At 41.3% G+C, this 16964-nt stretch overlaps 1 protein-coding gene across 1 annotated transcript in view; it reads left to right on the top strand.

Moving 5' to 3' along the window:
• LOC103370144 (slit homolog 3 protein-like) overlaps positions 1–15745 on the top strand; it is a gene marked incomplete at its 3' end in the record, with an annotated part of 187157 nt that extends 171412 nt beyond the window's left edge. Inside the window, exons 12-17 of the mRNA XM_008299081.1 lie at positions 598–761; positions 5023–5173; positions 8144–8218; positions 9681–9824; positions 12256–12399; positions 15582–15745. Of these exons, the coding sequence (XP_008297303.1) occupies positions 598–761; positions 5023–5173; positions 8144–8218; positions 9681–9824; positions 12256–12399; positions 15582–15745 (842 nt within the window). The remainder of the gene's footprint in view (positions 1–597; positions 762–5022; positions 5174–8143; positions 8219–9680; positions 9825–12255; positions 12400–15581) is intronic.
• Between the last annotated feature and the right edge of the window lie 1219 nt (positions 15746–16964).

Below are 16964 nucleotides of genomic sequence, written 5' to 3'. Positions count from 1 at the left end.
TAAATCAAAAAATAAACCGTTTGCTCTGACCATACGACCCCATGACTTTTTAGGGTAAACTGGGTTGAACTGCAGGCGGATAGTAGTCAAGTATGGAAAGAAATTAAAAATGTAAGGAGTCACTGTTTATCCAGTATTACTATCACCTGTTGATTCCAGGTTTTTGGGGTTTTTTTTACATTTTTTGTTTAATAATTCTCTTTTAAGGTTTATGGCATTATGTCTTACTCATACTGCATGGGAGGCATTTCTGAGTTCTTTCAACTTCTAGCCTCTGTTGTGCTGTTTCCATTAAGGTGCAGAACTTTATATTGAAGTAAAAAATGCGCCCACCAAGGGTAAAAATGTGACACATGAAACATTACATATCCAACTAGGTGGAGGATTTTTCCAAGCAAAGATGTACCAGACACCAGGAGTTTAGGGCAACAAGTGCAACAGCTTTGATGTGTTGAATCAGTTGAACATTTTGTATGAGTGTCTTCAAAGTATTTCACAAAACACAATAACTGAGGTAGCTGTAGTGACTGTGCTGTCCTCTTCTTTTCTCCCATCTCCCCCCCACCTCCTCTCTTCTCTCCCTTTTCTTTCTCTCAGTCATCTGGCCCAGAATCCCTTTATGTGTGACTGTCACCTGAAGTGGCTGGCAGACTACCTGTTTGACAACCCAATTGAGACCAGTGGAGCACGCTGCAGCCATCCCAGAAGGCTGGCTAACAAGCGAATCAGCCAGGTCAAAGGCAAGAAGTTCAGGTGCACAGGTAGGGGACAGATTCACACAGGCACTCCAAAAACACCTCGACTCTGTGTCCTCATACACTGAACGACGTTGTTTTCCCAACCTTACTGCTGACTGGATTATGGTCAGAGGTAGGGAGTCTGTTTTACATGAATCGAGCTCCATTTATGAACTATGTCAAAATAAGCAGGAGGTGGTTGGTGGACTCAAACCAGAAGTCAGTGCTCCAGTCCAGAGTCCCTGTGGCTAGGCAACAAAAGCATGTTTGTTGAAGACCCACTCTGGCGAAAGTTTTTTACCTCCTTTAAATGTACATGTGATGCTTTTTATATGCTATCACGAGCGAAATGATTATTCAATGTCACTGATTAGTTTTTCCACTTTGAAGCTGCAGCGGACTAAAGACCATCTGAAAAACATGGATTCAGACATGTTTCATACATAGCAAACATAAAGAATTAATCCTGACAGCTTGCAGGGTGGGGTTTACTGTACCGTTATTCTTGTTTTTTAGAATCTGTTGCCAGTTCTAACATGTATGGCTGAAGTGGCTGATATTTCAACTCTCCACTGTGCGGTGCAGAGTAGTGTTACAGTGTTTAGTCAGAGGTTAGGGTGAGCTGGTGTGCTTGAGGTGAATGGAGAAACTTCTTAGATCAGCACATTCTATAGGAAACAAGAGTCTAGTGTTATATCTAAGCCATTTGACGGTAGGAAGGGAATATTTTTATGGAAAAATAAATATGCAACTTTGATACACAGAGAGTTTTTAGGGGTGCAAATAACCAGAGAAGGACTTTGAGACTCGGGATTGATTACATCTCAAGTCACTGTTGACTATTTCTGTCTTCAACTAGACCACAATCTTTCTCGAATCTTAAACAAATCCTATAAGTGCCCAAGCACAACCACAGCAAGTTAAACAATACTGTTTCCTTATTGTTCTGGCTCCAACCTGATTTGCTTTTACAAGTGGGTTGTATATGCTGCACAAATATAATTTAGAAGAGACAGGGTTGAATTCATACATGCATATGGAGTTAATTACCTCTAAAGGCCAATTTAAACGCTTGCTTATCAGGTGAAAAGTAAAATGCCACAATGCACAAATACAAGCGTGCAGCAAACACACACAGTTTTAAATATACGTGTGTTTGGTACAATGTTAAAAAAATAAAAACTCAAAGTGATGTGCATTCACTAGAGCACACACACACACACACACACACACAAGCATTCACATGCACTATCTGCCTCTCTCTCTGTGGTAGTGTTGTATTACTGTTATTTCCTTTGATACGAGCCATGGGTTTCACTAATTACAACACAGGCCAATTCAGTATACTGAGGCAGCACAATAACTAACTCAGCAGGGACTGGCCATACACTGAGATTGCCCACTTGTGTGAGTGTGTGAAATGGTGTGTGTGTGTCTGTGTAGACGTGCACCTCGCATCAACACTGCTGCCTCTCTGCCGTGGCTCTTCAGGTTGTTTTCCCTCTTCTCAATATTATGCCTTTTTTTTAATAGGTCTCTGGGAAATGAATTTTTAAAGTTCCCATGCAAACTGTTGAAACTGAGTTGTGTTAAACTGGTGGTTATGAGCAAATCATTGGTTTTCGAGGCAGCATAATAGGGGACCTCTGTCAGCTGAATGAATTCCAGCAGTCACTTTAACCTTATGCTGAATGGGATTGTGCTAAGAAAAGATAATGATGTGAGATAATTAGGTTCCAGATTTCCCCCAAAGCTGGTCATGGCTGTCACCTTTGCTTCGGCCCTTCCTCTCTGCAGTCCCATGCCTCTCCCTGCATATCCTCTTCCTCTCTGGACCTGTGTGGACATTTCTGCTATTGGTGGGCAGTTCTCTGGTCCTGCCTCCCACTTCCTGTGTGGACCTGCAGCTGTCTGTTGCCTCTCCTGTCCTGTATGGACCCTGCTCCCTGACTGATTGGTGCAGCTCTCTGTTGCCCCGCCTTCCTCCTGTGTGGACCTGCATTCTGATTGGTTCGTGCAGCTGTCTCTTGTGCTTGATCTAACCATGTGGCCCCGCCTATTGTGTCATCACATGGTTCCGTCAAGCGCCAGGGACCGCCCGGCACACACCTACCTGCCTCTCCCAACCAATCACGCGCCTCGGAGCAAAAACTGGGGGTCAAACGCTTAACTTCTGTTCGTTTGCGTTTACGTGTAGGATTTCTGATACATGGGATTTTGTTTAAAATAACTGAGCCGTAGATGGACAATCTGACATCAAAATACAATGTCGATCAGCAATGAGTAACTGCTGTTCTACTGCTTGGGAAATATTGGTGCCCTGTGGAGTTTTTTTTATAAACCAGAACTTACGTTTGAAGACAGTGTTTCTCCCCAAAAGTCATTTTTTGTGTCCTTGGATCAGCTCCTAACAAATGTGTTAAATGTATTTACCTCCCCATAAGATATTTGGAACACTAAAGTTTTTAACATTTCAAATTGTGCTTTGTTTACACGCCTTGTTTGCTCAGCCCTTTCTTTTTCTTACTCACCTTTTGTTACCGTGTTGCTTCTTTTCTTTGCATGGACCAAGAATTGATTAGTGGATCAGGCATGAAAGTGACTGCAGATTTAATTAGTTATTTTTTTTATTGCATCACCCATGTACCTGCATGCTTACATGGGCGCCGCGATACAAACAAAACGAGGACCCACATGTAAAATCAATGCTTCATGGTGCTACTGGTGGTCAAAAACTCCACAGGGTGCATTTAAATGATTGGAAAAACATCCACTTTACTCTGATTGCTCAACTGCTAGCGTATATTTGAAATCTACACATGCTTTTGGTATTGTTTGCTTTGGAAAATACTTTGTAGTATTTTATAGCACATAAAAAATATGGCTTTATGTTCAAATTGTCCACTGGCATGGCAGTGTTTCGGTTTTTGGCATGGCTGATTCTACCACCTCTGTAGTTTCCCCTCACTCTTGATTTTCACTGAGGAAAACTTCAACCAGCTCTCCAAGGTTTTAAAACCCACTCTTTGTTCTTTGCTTTGTTCTTCACCATCCTTCTCTTTCCTCCTTAATTTTTCCCTTGCTCCTTCTTTTCCATCAGCTTACCAACCAACAAGGTTAGAGGCAGCCCAGAGACATTATCCCATAATATTCTTCCACTGGAGAGCAGCGATCATTTGCTGAGCTCAGATCGAGATTATGCATCGCAAACGACCCCTCGATAGGTGGTCTTGGTTGTTTAACAATGACAAGCAGAGAACAGATGAGCCATAAAGAGCGTGTGCCAGGAGCGAGCAGAGGCAGAGGATGAAGGAACAAGTAGTCTCTGCCAATGTAAGAACAGTCTGATAGCGGAGTGGTGAAACGCAGAAAAGGTTAAGTTGACAGAGAACAGATAAACAAGGAGAGAGCAAGAGGAAGCAAAAGAGGTAATGATAACCATGAGTTCTAGAAAGAGAGAGCTGTACGTGGTGCACGAACACAAGCCCTGCTGCATGATGTAAAGCAGGTCTATTCTACAGGCACTCGTGGTCATAAATAATATCTGCTCGCATTATATCTAAATAACAGAAGTGGTCTCTGGCTCACCTTGTTAAACAAAAACATCCGGGGTTAAACCACATTTATCTGCAAGATGATTCCATAAAACCACCTGGATATCTGTTTGTTAATCTGATTTACAGTGGTCCCCGTGCAGAGGAACCCCTCCCCGTATCAGCTCTGTGCCTGCACCAGCATAGTGCTGCAGGAACAACTGCAACCTGCTCTTTTATCAAACCAAGTACATGTAGGTTCATGTCTTGTAAATAACCGGTTGGCTGATTGTATTTTTTTAGAGAAAAAAAATAGAGTTTTCCAAACAGCAACAAACGGTTTTATCAGGTCATCTTGCAGTAGACTTTGAATGTGTCTTAAAGTGTTTATTGATTTAATTTTTTTTTTCCCATATTGGTACAGCATTAAAAGTATAAGATCTGGAAATATGTAAATGAGACAAGAATTCAATTTTAAAATATCATGTCTGACTTTTTGTCCTTGGTGTCTCACTTTATCTTTCTGTCTTTCCCTCTTCCTTTCCATCGTTTTTCTGTTCTCTCTGTTGATTTAATTTACCTCCCCTTCCTCCTTCTCCTTCCTACCTGTTTTCGTCTGTCTTCACCCCTGTATTGTTTACTTCTTACTCATTCAACCCTCACAATCCCCTCCCTCCTCCTGTCCTTATTCCCATGTCACTTTCTCTTTGCTTTGTTCTTTGCCTCTCCTCCACTCTCACTCTCCTCTGCAGGTCAGGAGGACTATCGCAGCCGTCTGAGTGGGGAGTGTTTCCAGGATCTGGTATGTCCGGAGAAATGTCGCTGTGAAGGGACGGTGGTCGACTGCTCCAATCTCAAACTGACCCGAATACCTCCACATATCCCTGAACACACCACCGACCTGTAAGTCAGCTGCTGTTGCCTTTCAAGCTATGCGCACATAAATTTTACAAAATCTGCAAGGCTCGTGGGACTGTATGCACTGACTGCGCATGTGCCAGGAAAACAAACGGTGCTCAACAAACAAATGCTTGTTTTGAGAGGAGACTGTGCAATGAGATGTGCCATTATCCATACCTTTGTGATTCATCATTAGAACAATTGTAAACGAAATAATAACCATCGACGGAGCCCAAGCACAGTGGGACTTTGTAACTTCTCCAGAAATCCTGTGCTATGTCCGCCCCCTTTGCTCGGCACACCTCATGAATAATCCCATTCACTCGATGCTGCAGCCTGATCTGTAGCAAGCTGCTATATCCTGCAAAAGGGGCAAAGTCACAGCCAGCCTTTCAGAAATATCCACAGGAGCCATATGTGTTTTTCTGTGTTCAATATAAGGAGCAATGGGACTGTCCTAAGCGTACCTATTGTAGTATGACTAGAACAGTGTGGTTGCTTTCAAAGTCTGCATCGGTCAGCACATGGAGCAGCAAAAATCATGAATTGGCCTTTAAACTGCTTAAAGGAGAAAGTGTAAAGTACAGGCACGCCTTTTAACCTAACCACAGCCTTGTCAAGAAGCGCTACACTTTCTCAGGCACCTGCACGCACTGAAACAGCCACGCATGCATGTTTAAGCATTCACACAAGATCACGTTAAAGACGAAAACAGGCAACTTATTTACATGCACAGACATACATAAATGCACATATGTATGCACATGCGTTCTCGGTCTCTCTACGTCTCTCAGTGCAGTATCAAGAATGTCACTTTTCATTTTTAGCTCCCAGACCAAAATGCCCCTCAACAGTCTTCCATCTCCCTCCAAGTCCCAAAGGAGCCATCATCATGTCTGGCGAAGGGTCTCACACTAGAATACTGAATAGTCCCATGGATCATTTATTTAACCGCTGAAAAATGGCAAAGGAGCAACATAACACGCTGCAGGAATTCTGTAATGTGATTGCGAGAAAGGTTAAAAAGTCTTGTGTGAATTCAGAATCTTGCAAAATCATTGGCAAAATATATCTTTTAGTGCCGCAGCGATTAGACCGTGAATCCTCTGGTTCCAGCTTCCACTTTGTGTGGGCCGACTTATTTTCCCTGCGTAATATACGAGTTGAATTCCATTAAGCTTTTGACCTGATGTTGGACAAAACCACACGTTTGATGAAATTGTTAGTTACAGCCCTAATATATTTATATATATGAGGGTGATGAAGTATTATGTTAAGGGATTATAGTAATTTGCGTTCGAAGAGAAATGAACTGTTCAGAATTTTAAAGAGCTTTTGAAAACACAGCGTGACAGCAAATGTAATAAAATGTCATGTCTGTGATGTGATTTACAGACTTATGCAAACTGCTCGTAGGTCATAAAATAAACACAATTCCAGATCAAAAACTGGATTTCCGCTTCAGAATTGTGACTCAAGTGTGGTGCGTTAAAATCAGCAAGACCCATTTTACTTTCAGCACCTGGTCCTTGATCAAATATTCAATAAGCTAATATTTCCTGCAAGGAAATAGGAATCCAGCCTGGAGCAAAGTTTCGCCTATTAGTGCTGAATCGGTGGCATCTTTAAAACGCAGGTGAAGGAAGGCGAGTGTCTGCTATGGTTGTCACTGTGGTGGTAATGGAGAAAAGCTGCAGAGGGGGACCACTGCAGCATTAAGGCAGATGCAGGACGGCTGTCACGGCATTACTTCTATTGGTGAGGTTAGCTGTATAATGGTGAATTCAGCCATGGCTGCCACTTTAGATAACTAATAACGCCTGTATTCCACAGATCATTATCCCCCAATTCATCTTTCTTTAGTTCTGTTTCTCTCTGTGAACCTTTGTATCCTGCCTCCTTTTCTCTCTATCCATTCCCAGGATGCTTCATGTCAAAAATATATACTTTGTCCTTTATGGTTGGTTGGAGGGCACATCAGAGTTTCTACTGTTTACGACACCTTGTCTCTCGCTTTCCTTCCCTTAAGAACGCAGCTAACCAGTAGGTTTCTGAAGGCCACGAGCCTGCACGCACAGTAACGCACGCACACAAGCCGTCAGTCGGGCCGTGTAACCTGCTTTATCAGGGGAAATCAGAGGGAGGTTGTGGTTCAGCTGAAGGCTTTAATATTTTTGCTCTCTCTCTCTAATCTGTCTCGCTTTCGGCCTTTCTCAGTGGTTCTTTCCACTAGCCATAAAAACCCTTGACATCGGCCTTGAGAGCGCTCAAAAAGTATGAAATCAGTCTTAAGAGAATTATTTGCACTCAATTAAATGTGCGGTCGATATCGTGGGCTGTAGATCACGCGGTGAAGAGATCGGATGTTTTATCTACATTCAAAATATGCAAATCAGCCCCGCAGTAGAAACAATATCACTTTCCCACCATCGCCGATCTACTTGAGACTTTGCGATATATCATTTCAGTTTAGCTTTATGCAGGTTGTTCCATCTTCTAACCACCCGTATCTCATTAGACAGTGTCCCCTAGAGCTGAACTTTTAGCTTCTCTTCCTCAGTTTCTCTCAATCTACCTCTGTCGCACACACACATACACAAAGAGCATCCTTTTAGCAGCACCCTTTTTGTACAAATTACCTCAATAAAGCAGATGTCTAGCTTCCTATCTCTCAAACTGTTTTCTCTTGGCTTAGGGCAGTGTGGGTATTGATGACTACATAGAAAAGATTCATTGCTCTTCTCTTCTCTTCCCTCCAAATTTTTTTTTTTATTTATTTCTTCCTTCCCTTCATTGTTTTGTGCTGCATCATGCTTCAACAGTCACTAAAGTCCTCTTAACCTTCATGCGGCCATGAAGCAGCAGCTCTCTTATGTGGATGTTCATTTGTGTGCGCGCGCTAAATATGAAGCAGTTTGTGTCCTAAAAGAATAAACATCTGACTCCCTCTCCTCTCTGTCTTCCTCTCTGTAGGCGGCTAAACGACAATGAGATTGCCATCCTGGAGGCTACTGGGACTTTTAAGAAGCTCCCCAACTTGAAGAAGATGTACGTAAGCTTCTGAAAGAAGCACTTATATATTTGTCCAATGGTTGTATTTTTCTATTATGGTCAGGACTGTTTGTCTTTTAGTGTGTCTTTATTTACCCAGATATCTAACTCTGAAAAGGATGTTAAGTGGACGAGGCAAAAAATGGGGCTATCTTATGCATCTCACACTTTGTTGTCACTTCTAATGGGATGCTTCTCTCCTTTCTTTATCCCCCATTCGATATATTTACAATAAAGGGAATGATGCAAAAGTAATTTAACGGAATAAGCTGATGAGAACAAATGGAAAGAGGAAGAAAAAAAGAGGGAGAAAAGGAAGGATTGAAGTGCAACTGCAGAAGGGCGAGTGAAAGCAAAACAAAAACAATAGAACTAAAAGGAAAATGTTGAAGCGAAGAGAAAAGTGAGACGACATGCATGCAGTGAGGGAGTGAACATCAGAGAGAGCTGAGCGAGGGATGCAGGGAGAGGAGTGACTGGAGACGGGCAGGAGGATGGGAATGCCGCAAAGATGGAGAGAATGGAAGGGTGGGTTGGAGGAAGAAAATATTAAATGGAAATAGAAGATGGGCCTTCGCTTCAGATTTACAGTCAGTCCTTATCTACAACCTACTCTACGTTTGTGTGTGTGTGTGTGTGTGTGTGTGTGTGTCAGAGTGAGATAGAGAAAGACAGAGCAGAGACCAGAAGTTGATTTATTGGAGAGGAAATTGCTAACCATCTAGCAGTGTCACTGACGATATAGATTGGCCAGCACTCATTTCCATTTTCCTTTTCTTGGTTCCTTCCCTCGCTTCTCCGTCTCCTTTCCTCGCCTCCCCTCACCTCGGATTTTCTCTTGCACTTTCATCTGCTCCGCTGCTCTTTAACTTAGTCTGAAATCATTCTTTTTTTTTTTTTTTATTCTTTTTTTAACTGCCTTTATTCATCTACTTTCCGCTCGCCTTCCCTCTTTCCTCTCATCTTCCATAGCGCTGATAAGAGGAAACACAAAAGTAGCTATGAATGAAAGCTACAGTAGTTGTGATAGCTATCATCTCAAGTTATTGTCTCTGCGGCCTTTCTTTTCCTTTTCATTTCTCTCCATGTGTGTGCAAAGGAAGAGAGATAGCGATCGTTCTCACTTGTTTGGGACCACTTGTCTCATTTACCTTTATGCGTGTATGTTTGCTGCCTGCTTTGTGAATTATAGCAGCGGTTGGTTGTGTTATCAGAATATCTGGGCTATTGTACAAGACAAGGATATGAAGATGAAAGAGAGAAGAGTTAACCTTTATTAGTTGAAGGGACATGATTGATTGCTGCAATTAAATTGGAAATGTTATGAATGAGTGTGTGACACTCGTGTGTGTGTTTGCATGTCTCGTCCCTCTGATTGTGAACAACTTCATAGGCAGCCCTGCACAACTGCATACATGAAAAACATTTATTTATTGTATATTTTTTGTCCCCTCTGCAGCAACCTGAGCAACAACAAGCTGAGGGACATCCGTGAAGGTGTGTTTGATGGAGCGGGTGGAGTTTTGGAGCTGCTGCTGACGGGGAACAAGCTGACCGGGCTGCAGGGACGCATGTTCAGAGGCCTCGGTGGCCTGAAAACCCTGTAAGTGTATTTTACAGTAGAGAGTGTGTGTATTTGTATTATTCATGCGGTGAGAGCTTAAATCTGTTCACACATTCACATCGTTGGGACTGTCCTCCAAAAGGGAGGTGAGGTATTGAATCATTAAATGTTAGTTGGAAGACTTAGTGTTGGGTCAGAAGGAGGTCAGGTTTAGCTTCATGCCAGGGTCACGTTGATGGAAGTGCTGGAAACACAACTGTGTGTGATTGTTTTTAGCACTATTTTTATGTGGCTGGTGATCTACTTTTTAAGAAAATTAGGTGCCATAACCACAACATAGGGTTACAAAAGCACTGAGAGGAAAGTGCACTGAAGTAAGATTAAATTTCTTAGTGAGATTTGGTCAAAATCTAAAGTGATTTCCATGAGTCAGACCGAAATAAACTTCATTACGTTAAAATGTATGAAGTTTACAGCTTAAGAGGTCTAACATTCAGCTGTTAGAAAGAAGCAGCTGCATGGAGAGGTACAGGGTGGTCAAATAAATAGATTCACTTACATGATTCACAATTTTCTGCCAGCATTCCTTTCTTGCATCATTTAACAGTGATTTTTATATTTTTTACCCCAGTAAATTTTTATGTTTTTCATAGCTCTCTATTATAACAACCCGTTCCTCTTGACTGAAGAACTTTTTTGCCTTTTGTGCAGAAGAAGAGTCAAATGATGCATCAAACGCCCACTTTAATGGGAGCGTGGTCTGGTGAAGAAACCCAGAGTTTAAAAAGACAGTTGATAATCACTGTTGTTGCACCAGTTTGTCAGATCGGGGTTTTAGGTTTTGTCAAGCCGTCTTACGCAAAGAACCTGCTTTGTAGTACAACCCTTGGTGCATCAGTGCATAAATATCACAGCTATATCACCTCATATTGCCATGACAAATAAATGTAATAGTTCAACAGCAAACCATGTTGCAGACTGGTTCCACTTCTGATTTTATCCAGTTTGGTCGTCCTGTTTACTGTCTGGGCTACTTTTCCTGCACAATCGCCTACAAGTTCTGTCATGGTCGTCACTTGTAGCTGTAAAGACCTTCCATCAAGCAGGCTATGACTTGTGTTAGCATCTGGTTTATGGTGGACTTCATTAACTTTTTCTTCCCCACTCTGAAAGGAGAGGACCGGGATTGTTTACTCACTCACCCTGAAATCAAGGCTAATGACACCATATTGTTGCTGCTTTAATTTGGGCACCCACCATAAAGAGGCTAGTGCTCAATTAGGGGTTACAGGATAGTGTACGCAATCATGACTTAATGTTGTCTGTGTATGCTCAGTAATGACTAGCTAATGCTATCATGTATATATATGCCGGCTAATGACTCTCTAATGGTATCATGGCTGTCTCTGTATTATGTTAAGAGGCTCCCTGCTCCCGTAATAGCCTTGCTAACTAGGTTAGCCTGTCCCAGAGATTGCTAATGCTAACTAACTCACTTAGCCTGCTCCCATATGACTGCACGTCAAAAGCTAATGTCATATTGCTGGGTCTGTCACAGTCGTCCTGTGGGGACTGGTTTGAATTTACCCCAGCTCTCTGTTTTATTTTATGTCCAGGTGATGTTCTTTTATCTCTGTCTTTTGTTTCTTTTCATCTACCAGTATGTAGTTTTGTTGTTTTTTTTTTTTAGCTCAGGACAAAGTAAGACTGCCTGTCAAAAAGAGTTTTCCTCAAGTTAAAAAAAAAAAAAAGCAGAAGTTGAATTCCTTTGATTACTAATTTTACAGAAAATGAAAATATCCGTTATCAATATCTCCCATGCCCGCAGGGCAAAAAAACAAACAAACAAAAAAAAGGTGCTCTGTATGCGATAGATGTTTTGCTGCTTCCATGTTAATTGGTTTTCATACGTGTCCCTGATTGTATCTGCTCTGTGGAAACACAGCCTGCAGTTCAGCCCAGACTTCCCTCAATCTTTGTCCCATGACGGTTGGTTGCCAGTCAGTCACTAATGGCTTCCTGATTGTGCAGAGCAACACAGAATATTTTGTATTTTAAAGAGTCAGGTTGGTTTGTTTTCTACCATAAGGTCCTGTCACAGATGAGTCCTTCATGGACCTGTTGGAAAGTTGGAAAGCTGAGGATTTTTTATTTTTCTGTTTTTATATATGAAGGGTTAATTTACAAAAACAGATACCTCCATCCCACTTTTCCATCGTCTACCTGAGACAATATCAATCAGACTTAAGTTATCTCTATTTTTGTCATTTCTACTGAGTCAAATCCACTAAACTTTAATTTGACTGACTTTATCTCATGCAAACAACAGAAAAAAACAAGTTTTCTGAAAATCTACAAAAATGGAGTTATCTGGTTTTGCAAATGAACACTTCATATTAATTTTTTTTGTGATTTTTTCAGGAGAAAAATTTGCTGTCATCTGCTAAACATATTGCATTTGTGTTTCCAGCATGCTGCGGAGCAACCAGATCAGCTGCATTGACAACAGCACATTCACGGGTCTGAGCTCGGTGCGTCTGCTGTCGCTGTACGACAACAGGATCTCCAGTATCGCCCCAGGAGCCTTCTCCACCCTGCACTCCCTGTCCACCATGTGAGTCACATCCGCCTCAGTTTACCCCTGCTTTCTGTCCCTTATTCTCCTGTTTTGCTTTTTTTTCTTTTTCCATCCCATCGTTTGTTCTATCGCTCAGCACAATCTATCTATCTTCATATTTAGCAGGATCTTCCCTCTCGTTTGTCTGTGCTTCTTTCCTTATCTCTCACCCACTCTCTCTTTTTTCTCTCTGTCCCCTAATTTTTTAAAATCCCTGCTGTGAGTTTTTTTTTTTTTTTTTCACGCCCCAACATTTGCACACGTGTCGCTCTCTGGACACTTTTCTCCTCGCAGATGCTCTCCATCATTATCGACTAAAATGGACTGGATCCCAGGGCATTTGTTATCAAAGCAAATATATTTCAGCATCTGCACAGCCACACATGGGCAGACACAAGAGCATCTGCGAGCTTGTTTTTTATCTTCCCAAAGATGCAAACACCTACTGCGACAAAGGCATTGATTCTTGAGCGGCATATTTTGAGTCCGCACACGTGTTTGGTGTGTGTGTGTGTGTGTGTGTGTGTGTGTGTGTGTAGGGATGGGATGACTTGAGTTGAAGATGCTGATTGGTGCTCAGTCTCTGTGCAGAAGTGTAGAAAGAAAAAAAAAACAACTGCCATGTAGTAAAGTTATGACAAGTATTAACCTGCCACATAACATTATTGTTAGGAAGGAGAGAGTGAGCAGCAAAGGAGACGTGAATGTGTGTAGGTGTATGTGTTGTTTTTTTCTTCAATCACCTGGCCACCCAGATGTGAAGATTGTAAATAATAGATTTTATCAGCTCAATAAAACATTACAGGTTCATTCTTATATTTTTTTTTTTCTCAGAAGACAGACATGCCAAGCCCAGCAAGTCTCCCCACATCCACTCTGTTCTCTCTTTATTTTCCTCCATGCTTCCTTCCCTTGTTCTGCCTTTTGTTCTTGCTCCGTGTCCTGCTGTGTACCTGTCATCTTTGATTCAAGTTGCTACCTGAGTCTTTTGGGAGGAAAGGTGGGAGACAAGAAAGGGAAAACAGAGAAGGTAGAGGGAGGAGAGGAAAGACAGATGCATTCTTGCATAAACTCAGGTTTGCTCATTGGGGCTTTTAGTGATTATCACCACAAAAAAAAAATGGGCAGATATTATGTTTCGCTCAATCCTGCCATTTGTCACCAATCGTTCTTTTTTCGACATTAGTTTTTTTTTTTTGGCTTTGCAGTAACATTTGATGCTGTTTTCAAACATCTGCCTGCTGTCTGGCATGAAAGAAAGATGGATAGTTTTTATTTCTAGACCCTCTGTTCATCCCCCTATCTATCCTCTGGTTTTTTTTCTCTCTCTCCCTCCTATTATTTCTAATATCTGTCTCCATTCTTTGTGTTGTTTCCCAATAGACTTTGTCCATTTAATTAAAAGATTAACACATTGAAAAGGAAGGAAGGGATTTAGCTTAGGTTTGGTTGCCACGCAGTGAGGTCAATTCATTACAAGGAAATGAACAAATAACTTATCCCTATCTGTAGCAGCACGCCATTAATATTGCAGCCCAACATTTAGGTTTGTGGATGGAGTGGTACGCAGCTCCAGACACGACATGGAGGCACCACATCACCATTTAAAACGCAATTTACAATGTTTTTATGAACTACTTCTATGATTTTAACTGTCATAGTTTCTTGTCAGTGAAGGTAGAAACAAGGAGGGAAACCTTTTCTCAACGAACTTGTCATTGTTTTGTCATCCACAATCAGAAATCTGTTTTTCCTGCAGCTATTTTGAAAGTCATCCCCGAGCTGTGTTGAATGTAAAACGATGACAGTGAGCTGAGAACGTAACGGCTAATGTGCAACATAACAACGTTAGAATGCTATAAATTATAGAACTAAACATGAAAGTTTAACGTCTTTTATTATTTACTCTACAAAAATCCTTTTAAAAGAATGTAAAATGTAAAAAAATAAAATAAAAAATGCAAGTGTCCAATAGATATTCTGACTTACGTGGCTTCATGGTTGCACCGAACACTTTATAATGTTTTTTTTTTCTTTTCTTTTTTCTTCTTAAACGTAGATTTGATTAATTTTGTTTGTTTGTTTGTGTTTTATTATTGTTTTCAAATCGATTTTGATGATATGTGTAGTTTATTAGAGAAATTTAAAATCTAACCATTCTTTCTATTTTACAGTTTCTGGCTCTGACAAAGTAATTTTGACAATATAGACACCATACGTTTTAAACTCACCGAGTTTTACATGGTTGTATCTTTAATTTTGTGTTGTACGACTTTGTTAAACGTAATCAGACACAAATTTGAATGAAACTGAACTTCTATCCGATTAAATAAAGAATCGGGCTGCAACACAAAAACACTCTTGATATTTTTTGCCCATCTCGGCCTGAACGTGCCGCCAGATTTGAGACGCCCGGAGCAGCTTTAACTTCAGTTTACCGCCTGTCTCGTGTGTGCTGCTGATGCCTCCTCCCTCCCCTTATTCGGTTTAAATATGGCTCAGCATAAATATTACATGAGCTGTGTTACAAAAGCAACAAAATGCAGTGAGAGGTGATCAAAAATGAATAAAATGAGCAGATAACCTTTTCTCTTTTCTTTCTCCCTTTTGACAATTTTCCACTCTGCCATTTTTCTTCTTCAGTCTCCATCTCCCTTGTACTTTATAAAATGAATAAAAATAACTGATAACCTTTTCTCTGTCCCTTCCCCCCCGCCTCTCTTTGTCTTCCATCTAAATTTATTCAAGTGTATGACTGACCAAAAACAGTTGTGTCTGTGTTATTTGTATTGCACAGTATAGACCACACAAATTACTGCTATTATTATTATTACTCTGGATGTATTGTACAGTACAAATAGCTAATAATCCTCATTTTTGGTCTTGTTGTCTTGTGTTTTGTTACACTGCTGTGTCAGCTACAGTCTAATTTGAGTTTCTACCTGTTAATCTGTGGTGTGTGTTGTCTTGATGAATGGAATCTATGCATCAGTATTTTACAGACATTTTTTTTAAAGATTTTTAATGTGAATCAGTTTGCCGTGATTCATTCATTACGCTGTGAAAATGGAAGTAATGGAATCACGATTGAGCAACATCTTTTGATGGAAAACTCCATTTTTCTTTTGTTTTCTTGACACTAATCCATGATGTTCTTCTGCCCCTCATCCTTTCCACAGCAACCTTCTGTCCAACCCGTATATGTGTGACTGTCACTTGGCCTGGCTGGGTCAGTGGCTGAAGAAGACCAGGGTGGTCAGTGGGAACCCTCGCTGCCAGAAGCCAGCCTTCCTCAAGGAGATTCCCATCCAGGACGTGGCCACCCCAGACTTCACTTGTGATGGTGAGTTTCTCTTTTTCTCTCTCTGCCATTACTGCAGGCTACAGATGTTGGAGTTTTCTCTCTCTCTCTCTCTGTGGCTCATAAAGCATGACTAAGTGAGAATTAAAACCATAAGTCTTGGTGTTATTCTGGGTCCACTACGCTACACAGTGCAGCCAGCATTTACAATTATACCGCGGTGTCAGGAAAACAAAAAGGTAACAGCCGTAAAACCTGAAACAAATGACATGTGTCAGTCAGCAGCCATGTGTCCTGTGCAGATAAGGGCATGAGTCAAGTTATTGAAAAGTAAATTAAATGTGTCCTTGCATCATGTTTACGCAAACCAATAACTGAATGCATTCTCTATTTTTCAAGAAAGAGTGTCCAGAGTAAATTTCCTCAAGGAAAATTGCTCTAGGTGGTAATAATGTCCAACAAGTCCTCAGTGAGACAGGAAGGTCGGTCATGGGAGGAAGGAAAATGACACTTTATATTCCTGGAATTAAGGTTTTTTGGATTTGTTTTTTCATAGCACAAGTTCATGAGCTAATGTTCTTTGTAATGTTACAACAGCATTGTCACAGTCAGTGCGCTAACTTCTATAAGACTAAATCTGCCAAAGAAAAAGAGCAGAGCAGCAGCTTTACTGCGTTGCAAATGCGACGTCCTCAGGTATGTCACGTCTTTTGGTTTGTGCAGGAAAAGACTTGTGGTCACAACAAATGTGGTCAGAGTTTAACAGCACTACCAGATATTCATCTCAAGAGCTTCCGTCATCTCAGGTCTTTAGCCAGCGGTAGACGCACACACATCCTCGGCAGGGTTTTGCGAGGACAGAATGATCGGTAACCACTGGCGAACAGCAGCCTCGGATGACATCAGCTTGTGGTTTGCACAGTGACGTTGCCGTTACCGCGACGCTGCCGGCCTATAGCGACTCAGGCCATCAGCTTGGCCGCCAACTTTGACGCCACAGACAAAGTGTGGTCTGGCTCTCCCGTCTGTTACATTTGTCTTTATTTTTCCCCGTTTTTCTTTTCTTTATAGCTTTATGGTTTAAACTATTTTCAATCTCCCGTTTGCTCTTTTTCTATCTCATTCTGACTCACTTTTCTCCTTAGGTTTTTTTTTTTTTTTTTAATTCATTACACTTTTCTAATTTCCTGTCGCTGTGCTGCAACCATTTGCCGAAAATGAGTTTGGAAAGTAGTTAGCCGGGTTGGTTCAAGTAAGGAAG

Source organism: Stegastes partitus, unplaced genomic scaffold, assembly GCF_000690725.1.
Source record: "Stegastes partitus isolate 25-593 unplaced genomic scaffold, Stegastes_partitus-1.0.2 Scaffold1379, whole genome shotgun sequence".
NCBI classification, from domain to species: domain Eukaryota; kingdom Metazoa; phylum Chordata; class Actinopteri; family Pomacentridae; genus Stegastes; species Stegastes partitus.
This window is presented reverse-complemented; position numbering and strand designations above follow the sequence as displayed.